Source organism: Eleutherodactylus coqui, chromosome 2, assembly GCF_035609145.1.
Source record: "Eleutherodactylus coqui strain aEleCoq1 chromosome 2, aEleCoq1.hap1, whole genome shotgun sequence".
Lineage (NCBI taxonomy): Eukaryota > Metazoa > Chordata > Amphibia > Anura > Eleutherodactylidae > Eleutherodactylus > Eleutherodactylus coqui.
This window is the reverse complement of record NC_089838.1, coordinates 331,808,281-331,829,932: the sequence shown is the minus strand read 5'-3', so window position 1 is coordinate 331,829,932 and position 21,652 is coordinate 331,808,281. Positions and strand designations below refer to the sequence as shown.

The 21,652-nt window shown below is 43.4% G+C and overlaps 1 protein-coding gene across 11 annotated transcripts in view; it reads right to left on the bottom strand.

The window, feature by feature from the left end:
* LOC136613050 (uncharacterized) overlaps positions 1-21,652 on the bottom strand; it is a 185,437-nt gene that overhangs the window by 137,209 nt on the left and 26,576 nt on the right. For 9 of the 11 annotated variants that reach the window (XM_066593869.1, XM_066593861.1, XM_066593858.1 and 6 more), the window contains 4 exons: positions 14,926-14,955; positions 12,986-13,267; positions 10,556-10,858; positions 2,390-2,674 (listed from right to left, as the gene is read on the bottom strand). In XM_066593869.1, coding sequence (XP_066449966.1) covers positions 2,390-2,674; positions 10,556-10,858; positions 12,986-13,267; positions 14,926-14,955 — 900 coding nt within the window. The remainder of the gene's footprint in view (positions 1-2,389; positions 2,675-10,555; positions 10,859-12,985; positions 13,268-14,925; positions 14,956-21,652) is intronic. The other 2 variants (XM_066593863.1, XM_066593867.1) reach the window with 2 other exon arrangements.

The following is a 21,652-nucleotide window of genomic DNA, read 5'->3' as shown; positions in this document are numbered from 1 at the left end:
TCAAGCTCTCTCTTTCCTATAGTCGGCTCATGTGACCAGAGTGTTTGGGGATCTTCTGGGGACATACAAGTCCACTAGACCCCTCTCCCTCTTTGAGAGGGCCATGGGAGGTGGTGGGCCCGCCTCTAGAAAAATAGCGTCTCTTCGTAAACGCTTTATTTCCCCTACAGTACTATATAAACCCGCCTTCCTCATCTCTTCGGAGAGAGAACTGAACATTTTTCTTTCACAGAGTAACATTGAGGTTGTTCTGAAAACAGCTTATGGACTGTCCCCCTGCATTCTGTCACAGGAGGTGCACTATAAGCTTCTGGTGAGGTGGTGCAGGACTCCACAATGGCTTCACAACCACAGCCTGGCAGTTTATAATAGATGTTGGAGATGTAACGGAGGAATAGGCTCATATTGTCATATTTGGTGGAAGTGCCCGATACTGCATCCCTTTTGGCGTGACGTGGAGTGTGCACTGGGAAAAATCTCCCCTAAACTTAGCATAGCTCCTCTGGAGACCTTCTACTGTCTTCCACCCACTTAAACATAAATTGGTCACTCTCCTGATCGATGCTTCTAAAGCACTTATTCCAACACTATGTCTACAAAAAGCACCCCCAACCCTGACCCAATGGAGAGACAAAGTAGACTTAGACCAACTGGATAGCTCTTCCAGGTTGTAGACCAAAGGTACTCATGACAAGTTTTTTCAGATATGGAGCCCATGGCATAGTCTGAGAGATGAGCTCTGGGCCCTCGGTTTCCTGGGTGGTGGACGAGGTCAGACGGCAACTTAAACCTTCTACCGTTATCAATGGCTAGTTTGATTCATTTATATCAAACCAACAGCGTCTCCACTACATCCTTCATGGAGATCTGAGTTCTTGGTATAGCCCTAGCAGGAAGACTCTTGCTCCTTGTGTTATCTGGGGTCCTATGTACTCTAGGCGGATGCGTACACCCACCCTTTATCCTCTCTCTCAGCTTTTCCTTCTCTTTTCAGCTCTTTCCTGGTCCCCTTATCCCCTCTTCCCTCCCCCTCTCCCCTCCACCCACTCTTTATTATTTATTTTCAGCCCCTATTGCTTCTCCTTATTTCTGTTTCAGGCTGTGTAATAAAATATACTCCTCTGCCAACAGGATTTAGTATATTCATACTCATTTCTATGAATGGGAACCTGTCTCATTCTGGGTTCACCACAGTCTTAGTTGTGTGTCCTATTTTTTCACCATTTGGTGATATCATTACATTACATTATCTATATGCCCTCACTCACTGACCTGCAACAAATTCTCTAACTTCCCGATGTTGTACTAACATGAAATTTGGCAGGAGCATTCTTTAGGTCCTAAATAGGAAAAGTAAATGGGTCACAAATTGAACATTCACTGCTAAGTATTAGGACCACTGTGTAATCGACCCGTGTAATAAGAGAGAGAGAGACCTAAATAGGGAAAAGTGAAGGGGGTCTCAACTAGATTATTCAATGCTAAGTGCAAAATTATTGGCACCCCTAAGTGATGTAACTTCCCGGTTTCGCAAAAACATGACATTTAGCAGGAGCATTATTTAGGTACTAAATGAGGAGAGTGGGAGGGGTGGCACATTCTGCAGAGGGACATTGGTACATGCAGCCTGAAGAGAATCTAATGCTACTCTATGTGTATACATATTTTATTCCTTGATTACTCTAAATTAACCATGACTTCATAAAATTTTGCAAGCAACACGTAAACACATGTATCAAATTAACTCAGCTAGTTGAAATGTATAAAGTGCCAAATGTGTATGCTTGGTCAGTGCTTCATGTATTCTAATGCTAGTGCCAGGGTGCCGTGACCCACAGAGTGATAGGCAGTGGGGACATAGAACACCCCCTAACCGGGATCAGTGGGGGTCTAATCGATAATACCCCCATTGATCAGCAAGATATCCCTTATTCTGAGGACTTCCTGTGGACAGGGGATAACTTATGATCTTGGTACGACCCTTTCATTACACTTATACAATTGTTTAAATTGTGGTCCGTCCAAAAAATTCCTTGACAGCCCATATAAATAGCGTACGTGTTTCCAGCGTTCATGAAAATAATACAGGGTCTGTGATTATTTTGAGGCTGTTCACACTTCAGCCGGTTATTACGGCTGTAATTATTGTCATTGTCCAGCTCACAGTAACTGCTGGTAATGAGATCATATCAGTATCCGACTACAGACAGGATTCACTTATAATCATTATTAGGATGCTTTTCCAAATGTGTCCGTAAAAAATGTTGGTTGTTCGCGATCTTTGGAATATTTGTCGATAAAAAGGAATAATTCAGGTTGACAGCCCAGATATAAATGTAAGATAAATGTCTTCTGGATATAATCTTCTTCCCATCATGTTAGCACTTACCTTCCTCTAACTGGGATTCATTTTCCTGTATCTTGAGGTCATCGATGACATGAGGATTGTACTTATAGAGAGAGTTATAAACTTCCTCCTTATCCCAGTAATCCCGGACTCTGATAATCGCATACAGACGTCTCATCTTCTCCTCAGGCTCTCCTGGTCTCATTATATAATCCTGCTCTTTTATTGTCAGCAGATCCTTACGGAACAGATCATCTACGACTGGATCTACATCTGTTATGCCATGAATTAGATCCGCTCTGTGTCGGTCTATAAAGTGATCTCCAGCTGTAGAGACAAATACAAGAATCACACAGAGAGGAGAGGGTTAATCTAACGTAATGATGTCATTGTAGAGCAGATGATGTCAGTGATGCCGGCAGAGAAGGACAATCTGTCTACATGTGGCGGGTGGTGGTGGGACAACAGGACAGGATGGCGCAGCAGCGGACAGACCAGATTATGGTTATATTAATAGACTTTCCTGAACTGACCCCAGAATACTCTTCCTGCTCTGTAGGACGGCCGGTACCGGAACGCTGCATAATAACCTGGACCGCAAGTCACACTTACAATGTTAGAGCTTCAGAAAGGCACTCGACCCCAACTGAATGTTTAGTTCTCCATCAGTATATTACATACTAAACATTCCCAGGTCCGCGGCCTCAAGCACCAAAGGTAGAAAATGTCTGCACTTAATACAAGCATTCATAAGCATCCCGGCTGTATACTGCATACTGTTACCGATTCTATACAGTATACTGCTACTGGTGTACACAGACCATATAGGAACTAACAAAACTCCTCTCATTTTTAATTTTTAATTTGTTTTTGGCTGAAAGCATTTGCATAATAGGCCCAAGTGTGCCCTCTGGATCCGCACTATATAACAAGACTGTGCACATTTTACACTGTCTATTTTTTGCTAAAGTGTACGCAAAATACCCTTATTGTGTGTCCTTTCGATCCGCACTATATAACAAGACTGTACATATTTTACACTGTCTACTTTTGGCTTAAAGCATACGCAAAATATCTTGCAGTTTGCATAGCATTTTGACGCAGTGCATTATACAACATGATCAACACTAGGGAGAAGGGTCGAGGAAAGAAACTATTTAATATATTTGCTTTCTCTCCATCATTTTCATCTTGATTTCTCCTGCATTATTTGTTAATGGGCTAGTGCTCTTGGTGCAAGTCCTTTTGCTGTTGATATAGTTAAAAAATAGTTTCGGTTTGTTTTTGCTCTCTTTGGCGATCAGTCTTTCAGCCTCCTCCTTAGCAATTTTGATCTTATCTTTGCATATTTAGTTTTTTTCCCTGTACGATTTTAGTGTTTCTTCGCTACCTTCTTGCTTTAGTAGTTTGAACACTTTCTTTTTTTCGTTTATTGTCCCCTTACCGTCTTGTCGAGCCACGATGATTTCCTTTTACTTGAAGTTCTTTTGTTTTTATAGGGTATGAACTGCTCACATGAGGTGTTTAGGATCCTTTGAACTTTTCCCATTACCAATTTCTCTTTCCTGCAGCTCACTTGTCAGCTTTACCACATAGACTGAGACAGAGTAAGCAGAGTCATCTCATTAGAGAGCCAAGGATTTAAAGGTGTTTTCTGTGCTAAATATTTTGCAGTTTGCGTAGTATTTTGACGCAGTGCATTATACAACATGATCAACACTAGGGGTAAGGGTCGAGGACATGGGCATCCAAATGAGGGTGTGGGCAGAGGCCAAGGTCCTGGGCAGAGTGAAACAGTGCCTGCTGCTGAGGGAGAAGTATAATGCTGCGTATCTATGCTCTATAGCTTCATCTCACAGTTTGCAGGTCCGTGTGGTAGATCATTATTAAAATCACAACAGTGTGATCAGGTGATGACATGGATAGCGGATAACGCGTCCAGTAATTTATCCACCACCGAGTCTTCCACGCAGTCCACTCACACTAGCTAAGGGACTGGACCTGTGAATCCTCACGCTGATCATCCTTCCTCCCAGCCTGGTCACTCCAGCAAAAGGAGAGATTCAGAACCGGCATACTCACAGAAACTGTTCTCAGGTCCCTTCCCTGAGTCACAAACAATAGTTCATCAGCTACCTGAGGAGTTTGTCGTGACCGATGCCCAAAATTTGGACCTTTCACAGTCTCAGGGTGATGAGGGTGGGGACTTCCAAGTAGTGTCTCAAGAGGTATTTGTTGATGATGATGATGAGACACAGTTGTCTGTCAGTGAGCTTGTTGTTAGGTAAGTCTGAGAGAGGAGCAGACTGAGGATTCAGAGGAAGAGCTGGTGGATAATGAGGTGACTGTCCCAACCTGGGTTGGTAAGCCTACTGAAGACATGGCTTCAGAGGGGGAGGCAAGTGCAGCACCAGAACAGGTTGGAAGAGGCAGTGGGGTGGCCAGAGGGAGAAGCAAGGCCAGAGCAAGTAATCCCCCAACTGTTCCCCACAGCACCTCCTCGCGGCAAGCTCCCGTGCAGAGGGCTAAGTTTTCGAAGGTCTGGAGGTTTTTCAATGAGAGCGCGGACGACCGACGAACAATGGTGTGCAATCTGTGCTGCACCAAGATAAGCAGGGAAGTCACTACTACCAGCCTGACCACAATCAGCAAGCGCAGGCATATGATAGCTAAGCACCCGATGAGGTGGATCAAAGGCTATTCACCACCTGCGGGTCACACCACTGCCTCTTCCCCTGGGTCACATGCTGGCACTGAGATGCAATCCCCTTCCCAGGATGCAGGCACGAGCGTCTCCCGCCCTGCACCCACCCCTTCACCTCCACGGTCCTCCACTGCCTCCACCAATGTGTCCAAGTGCAGCGTTCAGCTGTCCATAGCACAAACATTAGGGCGCAAGTGCAAATATGCAGCCGCCCGACCACATGCACAATCGCTAAATGTGAATATCTCCAAACTGCTGAGCCTTAAGATGCTGTCATATAGGCTGGTAGAAACTGAAACTTTCCGCAACCTCATGGCGACAGCCGTACCTCGCTACTCAGTCCCCAGTCATCATTTTTTTTCCTGCTGTGTCGTCCCCGCCCTACACCAGCATGTGTCACGGAATATCAACCGTGCCCTCACCAACGCGATTACTGGGAAGGTTCACTTAACCACCGACACGTGGACAAGTGCTGGTGGGCAGGGACACTACATCTCCCTGATGGCACATTGGGTTAACCTGGTGGAGGCTGGGAATGAGTCTGACCCTGGGTCCGCTCACATGCTACCTACACCGAGGATTGTGGGTATTACCTCGGTCATGGTTTCTCCGGCTTATTATGCCACCTCCATAAACCCCCTTCCTCCCTCCTCCTCCACCACCTTTCAATTACCATCTGTGAGCATGTCGCCTTCAGTTGGTATCCTGAGGCGCTGCAGCACTGCTGTGGGGAAGCATCAGCGGGCCGTGCTGAAACTCCTGAGCTTAGGTGACAAGAGGCACACTACCCAAGAGCTGTTACAGGGTTTGACGGAGCAGACATATCTGTGGCTTTCGCCACTGAACCTCCCACCAGGCATGGTCGTGTGTGACAATGGGCGTAAGCTGTTGGCGGCTTTACAGCTTGGCAGACTAACACACGTGCCATGCCTGGCCCACGTGTTCAATCTGGTGGTTCAACGCTTTCTTAAAAACTACTCCAATTTATACATCGCATGTGTGCACATTTTTTAGAAAGTCCACCACAAATGCTGTCACCATCAGGACACTGCAAAAGCGCTTCCAGCTGCCAGTTCACCAACTGTTGTGCGACGTGCCCACGCCCTGGAATTCAACTTTGCACATGCTGGCCAGGGTTTATGAGCAGCGTAAAGCCATTGTTGAATACCAGCTGCAACATGCCCGTCATAGTGGTAATCAGCTTTCGCAGTTCATCACAGAGGAGTGGGCATGGATGTATGAAATCTGTCAGGTCTTAAGAAACTTTGAGGAGTCAACAGGAATGGTGAGCGGCGATGCCGCCATTATCAGCGTGACCATCCCACTCCTTTGCCTGCTGAGAAGGCCGCTGGTAAGCATTAAGGCCGACTCTTTGTGGATAGAACAGGAGATGGGGGATGACAATACATCACTTGACAGCCAGACCACCCTCAGGTCTGTTTCTCAGCACATATTCGAGGAGGAGGAGGGGGAAGATACTGCTGCCCACACTGCAGAGGGTGCCCATGATACTTCCTTCACATCTGTTCAGCGTGTATGGGCTAAAGAAGAGGAGGGGGAGACTGAGAGTCATCCTTCCAGTGAGGACAGCGATGTGTTGCATACTGGGACTCTGGCACACATGGCTGACTTCCTGTTAAGCTGCCTTTGCCGTGACCCTCGCATTAGACGCATTCTGGCCAACACAGATTGCTGGGTGTTCACCCTTCTCGACCCATGGTATAAGGAGAACCTTTCCACTCTCATTCCGGAAGAGGAAAGGAGTACGAGAGTGATGCAATACAACAAGGCCCTGGTGGAAAAGCTGATACTAAACTTCCCATCTGACAACACTAGCGGTAGAGGACGTAGTTCAGTGGGCCAACTAGCAGGGTAGACGAGGGGAACAGGCAGCATGTCCAGCGCAGACAGGGGAAAACTCTCCAAGGCCTTTGCCAGTTTTATGGCACCCCTGCCAGACTGTCACCACTCCCCAGTCTAGGCTGAGTAGGAGAGAACAGTGTAAAACGATGGTGAGGGCGTATATAGCCGACCGTACCAACGTCCTCTGTGATCCCTCTGCTCCACACAACTATAAGGTGTCAAAGCTGGACACTCTCTGATAATACGCCTTGGAGGTGCTGGCCTGCCCTGCCACTAGCGTATTATCAGAGAGGGTGTTTAGTGCTGCTAGTGGGATTATCACGGATAAGCGTACCTGCCTGTCAACTGACAGTGCCAACATGCTTACACTTATTAAGATGAACAAAGGCTGGATAGCCCCAGACTTCTCTTCTCCACTGGTGGAAAGCAGCTTAACATAAAGTATCTTTAAGCTGGAACTGGAGAACCACGCACCATCTATCATCCCAAAAAAGAATAGAAGTAGCTTGGTGTATTCTTCTCTGATCAGCATGCTGAACAGCCAATTCTTCAGAGGGCCAAAAGGCTCTGTAAAAACATTTCTTTTTCAGAGGGTTGTCTCCAGGCTCTGTCAAAACAATTTTTTCTGAGGTCCGCCTCCAGGTTCTGGCCTCCAATTTTGAAGAGGTTCACCACTAGAGTTCAACAAACGTGCTGGTTCCAGCTTTATACACACACAGAATCCACAAATGTATCCCATCACAGTGTCCACCGAGACAGATTGAATTGTCCTGGTTTGGCCACTCTAATTTTTTCATAGTACATGCTGTCTTTCCCTGGGGCACTGGTTAAAAAGCCCCCCGGGGAGAGGCAGGGGCTGGGACAGGCTGTAGCTTGCCTGTCGGACCACCACCTGGATCCCATTAAGCAAGTACGAGCTCTATGATAAAAAACTATTTCAGGAGTTCACCTGCACTCTGGGTAAACACATCTTTCAAGGATGCACCTATACTCTTGGTAAACAAATCCTTTTAGGGGTTCACCTATACTCTTGGTAAACAAATCTTTTAGGGGTTCACCTGCACTCTGGGTAAAAAAAATCTTTTGTTTTAGAATGGGTTGTTGAATTGTGGAGATCTGTAGAAGTACTGGCATCTGAGTCCCCTATATTCCCACGTTTGTGGCTCATGACATTTTGTGATGCAGGTGGCACGGGATTGGAGTTATGATCATACGTTAATTCATCAGCAATTCTCATCAGCATTGTGGGCTATCACCCACACTTTCAAAGAAGGTCGCTGCCTGGCCCTGCAAGCCCTCTGCAGTGTGTGTCTTCTGTTCCTCCTCATCCAATATGCACTTATAAATAGACATGAGGGTGGTATGGCTATCCAGCGATCATGTGGCATGACGACAGCTGAACGCTGTGCTGGGAAAAATTTCAGTGCACTGTGGAATACTGAGTAGGCCAAGGGGTGCATCTTACCCCATCTGGGATGGGGACAGCTGGACGCTGTACTGGGAAAAATTTCAGTATGCTGTGGCCTACTGAGTAGGCAAAGGGGTGCGCCTTACCCCGTCTGGGATGCGGACAGCTGGACGCTGCGCTAGGAAAAATTTCAGTACGTTGTGGACACAGGCTAGTGCGGGAGATAGGACAGCAACCCAGCATGTAACCCAGGAGAAGAGGCAGTGGTGTCACCCGCAGGTGGTGATTGACCTTCGTTCCACCTAGTGTGGTGCTTAGCTAAGATGTGTCAGTGCGTGTGCTTTGCTGATGATGGTCTGGCCCAACTAAATTGTTAATGGCATGGCCACCAGGCTCTTGCCCACACTTTTGGCTTAATAGTGCGACCTGGGAGCCTCAGATGCATCCTTGCATGCTGCCCCTGCTGTTCCCCATCCATTTCTGGGGTGTTTCCATCACTTTCTGATGTTTTCAGGTAAATCACACACCCTCCCCTATGCAGTGCATGGGTCACCTTGAAAACTGCTCGAGTCTTCCATTGACTTCAATGGGGTTCATTACTCGAAATGGGCTTTCGATCATTACAAAAAGTTTGGCTCGAGTAACGAGCACCCGAGCATTTTAGTGCTCACTCATCTCTAAAAATGAACCTTTCACATGCTGGAGATGTGACTCAGCTATGGGTGACCTACTACACATTTGCTGGCTCTGCCCTAGCATTAATACCTTCTGGTAAAATATCACGGACCAAATAAACACAATTTGTGATTCCTCCTTTTCATTTTCCCCTGAGCAGGTGTTACTCTGGAAGCTGTCAAAACTGTTTAAGCCCTCAAAAAAATGCCTCCCTACCACCTTGGTAGCAGCAGCAAAACTTCTTATACCACTTTTTTGGAGGAATAAACAAACACCTACAATGGCACAATGGAGGGATAAGGTATCACAGTTATATAGATTTTAGGAATTGGCTGCTTGGGAGTCAGACTCGATACCATCTTTCCTTAAAATCTGGTCACCATGGATGGAATATATAAAGGAACAAATCATATAAACCAACAAAACAACCCAGCATGGAAATGCATAATGATTCACTAATGAACTACCCCCCCCCCCCCCCATGGCACTCTCAAAGACCTAGTTCTAATTGTTTTACAACAAGTATTTTTATTTTTTTTATTTCTTTATTTCTCTCAGCTAACAGTTTTAGTGAGATGTTTGTGTTGATATGGGACGACCCTGGATGTTGGAAGTTTACAGACCAAAGGTAACACAAAGGGTTTAACATAACTTTAATAATAGGTGCTGACCCCGTCATGACTCATCAACCTCACAAAATGCTTAGCTTTCTATTCACGGAAAGCCACAGTTGGATAGGATATTACCCCGGCAAAAGAATCTGTGGAGCTTAGGCTTAACGCCCATCCCTATCTCTTTATGCATTTACACAGTGCCCGCCTCACTTGACAAGTGGTCGAAACATTAGTTTGTGTGACCTTGGGTGCATGAGGGCTGGGACCCTGGGGCCCATCTGTCCAGATTTGGTGACCTGGGTCCCAATATAGCAATGAATGGGTGCCAAACACCATACTCAACATGCTAAAGAAACCAGTCAGTGAAAAAGTTCTCATGAAGAGATCGGGGATCCCATCCAAATTGCAGAATACAGCATATTTTACTCTGGGTAGACTTCTGGAGTCTTAGGTGCCTTTAGCAATGAGGTTGCTACAGATAGTCCTTGTGAGGTCTAACTTGTTTTTTTGTCCAGCTGTCTGTACCCTAGCACCAGGTCTTGTCAATGGATCAATTTGTTATTTCACTCTAATTGTGCGTGTTTACATTTTTTCATGTATTTCTCATATCTGAAGCACATTGCTAATTAACAGACAATATCTGCTCGTTGTATTAATGATAAATACTGTCAAGAGTCGATTTGATTTCTGTACACTGCATTTTTCTATCTCTGTTATATAAACAAAATAAAGAGATATTGTTTAAAAAAAATGCAACCATGTGTATTCTTACGGTGGTCACTAAGGGGCTTTAGGTGAGGCTGCCATCTTTTAGTGGCCTGCTCTATGTGAAGCATAGGAGGAGCTGATGCTTGTCTATTTAATGGCAGCTGGGCTCCTGGTCTAACAGCCGGGATCAGAGAAACCTCCAAATCAGAAATGGGATTTCAGATTTCCATTCTTACCCCTGAGGTCTGGTAATTTTACTTCTCTCCACATCTTGTCCTTCATTTCCAAGTCTGTGATGAGATGTTTGTTGAGTCTTCTGAGTGTGATATAAGCCTTATACTTCCCAGCGTCCTCCCAGTGACTGATGACATCACACAGCTCTTCCATCTTCTCCTGGTTTGTTGGCTTTTCCACCACATCATCATACTGTTCCTGGGTCAGTAGCTTCTGGTCCCGGAGATCACGAAGAACTGGATCCACATCCGTTATCCGAATAATAAGATGTGACCGGTGACGATCTATAAAGCTTACCCCGAATCCTGTGGGGAGAGAATCATGCGAGAAGGACAGAAGGTCGTTACATTCTGGATGGTTCTATATATTTCCGCTACTACTGTATTTCTCTAAAGTATTTTTCCTGTTTTTCAGCCTATGATACAATGTATTTATATAGGATCTGTCCGTCTGCAGACTCATCAGATTAGTAATTACTTAGATTCTACATGAAATAAACACGCTGCAGTATCTTTTTTTAGAGCTATCACTGCGCTATCCCTCTGTTATTCCTCCTAGAAATGTATAATTATATAGAAAATGAGATATGGGATTCTAAGAAAACCTGTTCCACAATAGTTAAAATATATTATGAAGAATTCAGACATTTATTAACCCTCTAATGACCAGCAATATTTCAAATTTTCATGGAAGGAGGCGCTATTATTAATTGATGCCACTGAGGGTACACATATTTAGTGAGACCCTATTACTATGGGGAAATACTATGAAGCAGGAATAGCAGGATTAGGAGAGTCTGCTGATATGAGCTGTGGCTGGAAGAAGTATTCATGGGGTCTAGGCCCAGACAGAGAAGTAAAATGAAATGGATGACACCAGTTAGAGATGACATCACCTGTGAGCACTGGAGGTAACTGCACTGTAATCACTATCATTGTGTTCATCCAGTTACTGTTATTTGGGGACTGCATTATTTACAGATACACTAGAGCAGATCCGTTACAACAAAGCCCACTTTGTTATAAAATGTGTCTTCTTTTTGCATTGGGGGATAACTTTCAATATGTTCTGTGTAAATGTTTTAGGCAAATGTGCAAAAATGCTGCAAAGTAAGAATGCTTTCAAAAAATGGCAGTGCAAATGACTAATCATGAGAATGAGGGTCCTGTGCCCCAATCCTGCTGACAACTGGGTTACTGCACCCCCGCAGTGAAGAGGAGACTGAATAGAACATGGAGATATCTAAGCGGCCCCCATTTGGGTATGTCCATCAGCCTCATTGAAATATATCAAGTGCCAACTTTGCATGCTTGGTCAGTGCTTAGTGTATTCTAATGCTAGTGCAGGGGAGCAGTGACCCCCAGAGTGATAGGCAGGGGGGACATAGAACACCCTTTACCAGGATCAGTGGGGGTCTCATCAATGAGACCCCCACCAATCAGCAAGTTACCCCCTATCCTGTGGTCTTGTGATCTTGGTACGAGCCCTTCATCATATTTATACAATTGTCTAAATCAGGACTGCTGACTGTCCAGAAATTCCTGTAAAGCCCAAAATAATAGTGCACGTATTTCCAGCGTCCATGAAATAAATAGATGTGATTATTTTGAGGCTGTTCACACTTCAGCCGGTTATTATGGCTGTAATTATTGTCATTGTCCAGCTCTCAGTAACTGCTGGTAATGAGATCATATCAGTATCCGGCTACAGGCAGGAATCACTTATAGTCATTATTAGGATGGTTTTCCAATGTAGCCATTGTTATCGGACCACACCGGTACCGATCTGATGACCTCGTTGCCAGGTGTCAAATTGGTAGATGAGAAGATTTACTAGCAATTATCTATCTAACTCCATGTTATGTCAAGACACTTCTCCATGAGAACTCAATGAATCCTGCTTTATTATGAACATTACCAACTCTTATACAGAAAGACGAGGGCGTATTCACAAGTTACTTGGTACAAAGATTAGTGTTACATAGGGTTAGTGTTATATAGGTGACAAATCTTATTGGTCATAAGGCTTATTGACCAAATAGTCTCAGAGCTCTTAAGGCCCATCTCAGACATAGAATTACCTAAGTCAGAATATTGCTGTTGCATTAGACAATATTTCTGCAATAGCTGTGTGTCTTCCCTGTTAACATAGCTTAGCCTTATTTAATTTGTCTGTTGACTTCTTATCTTAAAATCCTAGTTCCCGGCACTACAAAGCATAGGTTTTAGTCTTCTATTTAAGGTTCAGTAGTCCAATACAAGGTAAAAAACATACAGTTATTGCATTCTTAAACTTAACACTTTATATTCCATGACACCATAAAAAACGTTGGTTGTCCATAAAAAGGAAAAAAAATGAGTTGACAGCCCAGATATAAATGTAAGATAAATGTCTCCTGGATATAATATTCTTCCCATCATGTTAGCACTTACCTTCCTCTAACTGGGGTTCATCTTCCTGCATTTCCATGTCATCGATGACGCGAGGATTGTGCTTGTAGAAAGAGTTGTAAACTTCCTCCTTTTTACGGTAATGCCAGTCACCGATACTCTCATACAGACGTCTCATCTTCTCCCCAGGGTTTCCTCTTCTTATATAATCCCGCTGTCTCTTTGTCAGCACACCCTTACGGTACAGATCATATAAGACTGGATCTACATTTGTTATTCCATGAATTAGATCCGCTCTGTGTCGGTCTATAAAGTGACCTCCAGCTGTAGAGACAAATACAAGAATCACACAGAAGGGAAAGGGTTAATCTAACGTCATGATGTCATTGTAGAGTAGATGATGTCATTGATGCCAGCAGAGAAGGACAATCTGTCTACATGTGGCGGGTAGTGGTGGGACAACAGGAAAGGATGGCGCGGCAGCTGACAGACCAGATTATGGTTATATTAATAGACTTTCCTGAACTGACCCCAGAATACTCTTCCCGCTCTGTCGGACGGACGGTACCGGAACCACAAGGGTAGTTCTAGTTTAGGATTTTTTTATGCATTTGTGTTCAATCAGGATAATTTTTTGGTCATTCTATGGACCGTTCTCCTCCGTCTAGATTTATTGTCTGCTGCTTATTAAGACGAGCCCGGACACAACTACACTCGCCGGCACGGAGTATAGTTGCACCCGATTAAGAAATTTTGTCTTGTCGTAACCTACATGGCCCACAAAATGAAGTTAACATGTCGTTTTTACTACACCATTAAAAAACGAAATCTTCCCAAAAATGACACATTTGTATTTTTCCAATTTCACTTCAATTAGAAATTTGTAGCTTTCTAGATGTGTTACAGATCCAGCAAAGTATAACATGACTGCGATAACTTTATGATAAGTTACCTTATTTTAAACAATTGCAGTTATTATCTAACTTACCGCAATGTAAGCCATTGAAAAGCAATTGTATGACAAATAAGCCGTGGCTCAGACAGTTATCACAGAGTGTTAAGAGTCAAGTTAAACTTTGCTACCTCGGTATATGTACCTGGAGATATTATGCTCTGGCACATCATATGCTTTGGAGGTGTACATGACGGTAAGTGTGAAGTATTGTGTTACTAGTAAACTGTAAGGGGTGCCCTGCAGGCTTTCCACCTAACCTTACACCCTTCAGGTATTGCTTGTTTATGTATGAGGTGTGTTGTATAGGAACATTTCTAGGTTGGTTTCTCTTTAGGACCGTTTCACACATGTGACGCAATATCAGTGGTCCGTGCGACATCACTGTGTTTTTTATGGTGATATCATGACTTTGTGGTGCTATAAAGTTGCAAGTGGTTTGACAAATTCTGCGAATTTGTAGCACTATATGTGAGGATACTGGTCTTCAGGCATGGTTTCTTGCTGGAGACTGGAAAATCTCCGCCTCCAGGAAGCTCTGCCTCTGATTGCCTGAGCGCCAAGGCGCTCAGCCAATCAGAGCCAGCGCTCAATGAACCAATCATAGACAGTCATTGAATGGAGTGTTGTAATAAACAGTTGGGAACCAGTAAACATGTGCAGCATATGTGGTTAAATCAGGAGCAACAGGCAAGAGCAAGGAAAGCCCCATACAGCACTGGATGCAAGTATGGATGCTTGTAGTTGCATGCCAAATGATCAGCATTTACTTGCCCTTGTCTCCACCCAGCCCATCCCAGCCTGCTGCGCTGGCGATATACAAATAATAATCATTAAAATCCTGATTTTCCAATGCAATTTACTGTAATACTAGATCTTCCTGATGAAACTCTTTATGAGTGTAGAATACAGGCATGTGATTGGCCGATTGTCACCGCGGCTGTAACAAATGGACCAGCAGCCCCCTCTATAAGTACATTACGGTGACATGTCATTTATGTGACGTCTCTTTTCACTCTAATCCTCTTACCTGTAAACATTGGTGTTCTTCTGGTATCCACTGTGAATATATAACCAGGAAAGTCACAGGTTACTCTTCCAAAACAGTATACAGGAATCAGGAGAAATAAATATATGCATTTGTGTCATAAAAGAAATCTGAGGACAGTGAAAGAAAAAAGAAAATGTGACTGTCTCTCCACTCTCAGTGCAGCGGGCTGTCCGTCATCATCAGGGACCGGGCCGGAAATGCCATAGCCAGCTTCACTCTCATTGAAATCAGTGTGAGCCGAAGTCAGCTATTACACTACCGGCACTTCCATCTGTAACAGCGGGTCGGATGTGGAACTGTAACAGCGGGTCGGATGTGGAACTGTAACAGTGGGTCGGATATGGAACTGTAACAGCTTCATCAACTCTCAGTGATTTCAATGGGAATCAGGACGGCTTTGGCACTTCTGCCTTTGTCCCCTATGGTGATGTCCGACCCCGCTGCACTGACAGTGGGCTGAGCAATAAGCTGCATGCTGGGTATCCTAAGAGGCAGGTGATTGACTATTGATGACATATCTTGAGGATACATCATCAATAGTTTTGCCTGGAAAACCCCTGTCAATTCCCATCAATTTAATGAGATGAATCTGCTGACTCTGTCCCAGTCTATAAAGCGAAGCTGACAAGTGAGCTACAGAAAACAGAAATTTTCAGCCTGTCGTTTTTTGTTGCCTACAAAATCTTCACAATGATGTATTCGCTTAAATTGGTAAGCGGCAAAAAGGTGACGACTCATCTACTGTATTAATAGACACAACTCTATCTCTCAGTATGTGATGATAAATATTTCCACAGCCAGTTTACGGAGAGGTTACATTGGTATTATAATTCAGTGTGGAGAGATAATGTGAGAGTATTACACTACCACTGCTGATGAGCACAATAATAATAATCTTATAGCGCCAACTTATCCCACAGCGCTTTCAAGCACAGAACACAAACAGTATAACAAATACATGTGATATACAATCAGTTTGAAACAGATAAGGTGGTGGTAATACAGGAGGTACAAGGATGGAGGGGGGATGAGGCATGTGGAGCACTTCACAGTATAAGACAACTAAAATATAACTTTTATTTAAGAATATTTATAAAACAATTAGGGCTAAGACAAACCAGACATACATAGAGACAGAGAACAGAGATGGTCAGCGTGGGTAGATAAAAAGGTAGTAGTACCCAAACTAAACTTGTAGATACTTGAGACTAGGTGGTCGCTAGTATGATGCGAGATGATCTTAGATTGTGACAGTAACAATCATTGATACGTAAGCTACACATACATGTGGAGTATAGATTACTTAAGATAGTGTCACAGGATAAATTCATTCAGTAGTCAACAGAGCTCAAGCTCCAAAATTAGAGGTATGTGGTTTATGTGGCTAGGTGCGATACCAAGCAACAATTCATAAGCCACTCACCACATAGGTAAAATTACCCTCAAAGAGCGTGGTGTTGACAATAATTCAAATGACAGCAGAGGCTGACTAAATTCAAAAGTCAGCAGCGCTGGACTTCAGTATTGAAGATGTAAAAAGAAAAATCCAAGGATCTCATATATTTAAGAAGCGACCCACACCAATATCTAGATGATAAGAGTAACGCCAAAAGTAGATGAAGATCTCAAATTTTAGGTATTTTTTAGAAACTCAAGGACCCGTCTAACTGGGGAGGTAATGGTGTCTCCTCAGTTTTCTGGGGGTATCATAACCTCATAACCACTTGAGAAGGAGAGTAGTCCTCTCAGATGGATTAATTGACGCTCAACGCGTTTCCCTACCAGGGTAGATAGTAGTTCATCAGGAGCGGTTAAATGAGTTTTTAGTCAATTAGAGTTGACAGTATCATCAAAGATATTTTGCCATACTGATATCTTTTGGCAAAAAGAGAGAATATAGTCTCAAAAAGTGCCACAGTGGTAATCTGAGACACAACAGAGTTAGGTAGCCTCTGTCAGCTATCGTTGGTGTGATAGTATAAAAGAGCTCACAGGTAGAATGTAGAACACAGGTTCAGAAAGGATAATATAACCTTAGTGTATATTGTCCATGGACTAGTGAGAGATAGTAGATGACAGAATGAATGAAAATTGGCATCAGGGATATCAATTGAGATGATAATTGATTCCCAAGCTCTATGTAGAGGTAGAGTAGTTTTCAGATCAAGACCTATCACTGCCTAGATAAATTAAGTGACAGTCATCCTCTAAAGGGAATAAATCCCAGCCATTATTAGAGCAACTAGATCCCATTCATTCAAAGTTAGTCAAACATGAACAGCATAATAGCGGGCGCAGAACGATATCTTTGCTACCCAGCTAGGAGAGCTAACTATCACACAACAGAGTTAGGTAGCCTCTGTCAGCTATCGTTAGTGTGATAGTATAAAAGAGCTCTCAGGTAGAATGTGGAACACAGGTTCAAAAAGGATAATATAACCTTAGTGTATATTGTCCATGGACTAGTGAGAGATAGTAGATGACAGAATGAATGAAAATTGGCATCAGGGATACCAATTGAGATGATAATTGATTCCCAAGCTCTATGTAGAGGTAGAGTAGTTTTCAGATCAAGACCTATTACTGCCTAGATAAATTAAGCAGAAACAAATAGTGACAGTCATCCTCTAAAGGGAATAAATCCCAGCCATTATTAGAGCAACTGGATCCCATTCATTCAAAGTTAGTCAAACATGAACAGCATAATAGCGGGAGCAGAGCGATATCTTTGCTACCCAGCTAGGAGAGCTAACTATCACACACATCCATTCAAAATAAAAAAATGGTAGAGCCTAGAACTCTGATGGTGAGTTCAGGCAATCTGTTTGAAAGCCCAGTGTGCTGCTGCTAATATACCCAGAAAGTCCTCCCAGAAGGGGGTTGGTATAAGTGGTTGGCCAATCATAGGTTATAGTAGGTGGGGCTAGATAGCCCCAGTTCATTAATGAAAAAAAAAAAAAAAAATCTTTATTGCATCCGCTATTCTAACATTTACTGATAGTATCGGTGAAGGGGAAAGGAGTGAGATCTTACCGCATAGACTGATGATCCATATGGATCATTTTAGGTCTGAGATTAGTCGTAGTAGAATCGCCGTGGTGTAGTGTAATCGCGCATGCGCGCGCGGCGCTGTGACGTCATCGCGTTCATCATGTGACCGGCGTCATGACGTGGGATAAACTTCATATAACGGAGAGTATACGTTGCCCTAGCAACGGCGATCATGTGATGAGGGATAAATTGAGAGGGTTAACAGAGTATACTGTTAATCGCGCTTATGCGCGTTACGTCATGACGTCATCACGTTATATCTTGTGATCAGCGTCATGACGTTCAAGATATCGCTGGATACCGCTTATTACAACGGGGAAAATGCATCACCCCGGTAACGGCGGTCATATGATAGGATGACATAGTAACATCACATGATCGGATAACTCCGTAAGTAAAACATGTTAGAAGTAGATCCAAGTTACAGGAATCAGCGCCGAACTGAAGGTAAAGACTACTTGATGTTTCTTATAGAGGTTTTGGGAAGATGATTCCTTTGGCTCAAGATGGAATGAAACGTATAAGTACCTCAATATAAACTTGTTAATTAAAAGAGATGTTATAACAGAGGTATAAGGCTAATCTTGATCAGACAAAAGACATACACAAATTCTTATGTTATGCCATATGATTGATAAACCGGACCTAAAGCAGTAGTACGGTAATTACGATACATAGCATGTCAATAAACGCGGATGGTAAATATAGGTAGGCCAATTCTAGTTAGTCCATAAGAGGACGCAGCAGTGATCGTTGTGATTAAGATTTAGATCGTTGTGATTAAGATTCTCAATAAAAGACTCAAGGGACGACCGACTGCCATTCCATAACAGTAACACATCGTCTATATATCGTATCCATAATAAGATGTTATCTAATTCAAGAATGTTGTCACTGTTGAAGATTAACCGTTCCTCCCACCAGCCCAGGTACAGGTTGGCGTACGATGGGGCACAAGGAGTCCCCATCGCAGTGCCCCTGAGCTGGTGGAAGTACTTGGCTTCAAACAGGAAAAAATTGTGGCATAAGATGAATTCCAGAAATTCCAGGACACATTTGTTATGTGTGTCGAACAAAGGACCTCTTTGTTTGAGAAAGAATTCTGTTGCTTTAAGGCCTCCTTGATGTGGGATAGAACTATACAAAGATTCAATGTCCAAGGAGGCCATAATCGTGTCAGGATTGACTGTGAGGCCTTCCAGAATACGTAAAACGTCCATCGTATCCTGGACAAAAGAACGTAAAGATGATACAAAGGGTCTTAGAATTCTGTCGACATATGTGCTGAGGTTCTGGGTTAGATTGTCAACTCCAGAGACAATCGGTCGTCCCCTGAGTGGGCTAAGGCCCTTATGCACTTTTGGAAGTGCATAAAAAGTAGCAGTGGTTGGTTTTTTGGAATACAAAAATTGGTATTCAGTGTGATCAATAACCTTCAGATCAAGGGCTTTTTGTAACATTTTTTTGTAAACTACTCTACCTCTACATAGAGCTTGGGAATCAATTATCATCTCAATTGGTATCCCTGATGCCAATTTTCATTCATTCTGTCATCTACTATCTCTCACTAGTCCATGGACAATATACACTAAGGTTATATTATCCTTTCTGAACCTGTGTTCCACATTCTACCTGAGAGCTCTTTTATACTATCACACCAACGATAGCTGACAGAGGCTACCTAACTCTGTTGTGTGATAGTTAGCTCTCCTAGCTGGGTAGCAAAGATATCGTTCTGCGCCCGCTATTATGCTGTTCATGTTTGACTAACTTTGAATGAATGGGATCTAGTTGCTCTAACAATGGCTGGGATTTATTCCCTTTAGAGGATGACTGTCACTTAATTTATCTAGGCAGTGATAGGTCTTGATCTGAAAACTACTCTACCTCTACATAGAGCTTGGGAATCAATTATCATCTCAATTGATATCCCTGATGCCAATTTTCATTCATTCTGTCATCTACTATCTCTCACTAGTCCATGGACAATATATACTAAGGTTATATTATCCTTTCTGAACCTGTGTTCTACATTCTACCTGTGAGCTCTTTTATACTATCACACCAACGATAGCTGACAGAGGCTACCTAACTCTGTTGTGTCTCAGATTACCACTGTGGCACTTTTTGAGACTATATTCTCTCTTTTTGCCAAAAGATATCAGTATGGCAAAATATCTTTGATGATACTGTCAACTCTGACTAAAAACTCATTTAACCGCTCCTGATGAACTACTATCTACCCTGGTAGGGAAACGCGTTGAGCGTTAATTAATCCATCTGAGAGGACTACTCTCCTTCTCAAGTGGTTATGAGGTTATGATACCCCCAGAAAACTGAGGAGACACCATTACCTCCCCAGTTAGACGGGTCCTTGAAAAAATACCTAAAATTTGAGATCTTCATCTACTTTTGGCGTTACTCTTATCATCTAGATATTGGTGTGGGTCGCTTCTTAAATATATGAGATCCTTGGATTTTTCTTTTTACATCTTCAATACTGAAGTCCAGCGCTGCTGACTGTTGAATTTAGTCAGCCTCTGCTGTCATTTGAATTATTGTCAACACCACGCTCTTTGAGGGTAATTTTACCTATGTGGTGAGTGGCTTATGAATTGTTGCTTGGTATCGCACCTAGCCACATAAACCACATACCTCTAATTTTGGAGCTTGAGCTCTGTTGACTACTGAATGAATTTATCCTGTGACACTATCTTAAGTAATCTATACTCCACATGTATGTGTAGCTTACGTATCAATGATTGTTACTGTCACAATCTAAGATCATCTCGCATCATACTAGCGACCACCTAGTCTCAAGTATCTACAAGTTTAGTTTGGGTACTACTACCTTTTTATCTACCCACGCTGACCATCTCTGTTCTCTGTCTCTATGTATGTCTGGTTTGTCTTAGCCCTAATTGTTTTATAAATATTCTTAAATAAAAGTTATATTTTAGTTGTCTTATACTGTGAAGGGTTTCGATTTGATTATTGAGACAAATTCTGCCCCTGCGATTCTTTCGAGGCATGTGGAGCACAAGCGGTAGGGAATTACGTATGGAAATCAGTTATTAGGAAGCAAACAAAGTGGAGGCAGTAAGGAGGTGCAGGGGTAGAGGTAATATGCAATAAGGAGGGTGGAAGGTGTGGGGAGCCATAGGGAGGGTCAGGGGGACTAGATCAGGAAATTTGGTGTGCCTCCCTGAAGAGGTGCGTTTTTTAAGGTGAGCCTGAAATTTTGTGCATCGGTAATTGTCCAGATGCCTTGGGGTAGAGCGTTCCAGAGGATGGGTGCTGCTCTGATGAAGTCGTGAAGGCGAGCATGTGAGGTTTACTAACAGTCTGAGTCTGTTAGCGGATCAGAGTGTGTGGGCTGGGTTCTGTACGGACATGAGGGAAATTATGTATGGTGGCGCAGTGCCATGGAGAGCTTTGTGGGTGAGGAGTTTAAATTGAGTTCTGCAGTGGATGGGCAGCCAATGTAGTAACTGGCATAGTGCAGAGGCATCTGAGAAATGACTGGATAGAAAAATGAGCCTAGCTGCCGCATTTAGTATGGATTGGAGTGGAGTGAGTCTGGTGCAGGGAGGCCAATGAGCAGCGAGTTGCAGTAGTCAACTCGGGAGTGGATGAGGGTGACAACGAGCATCTT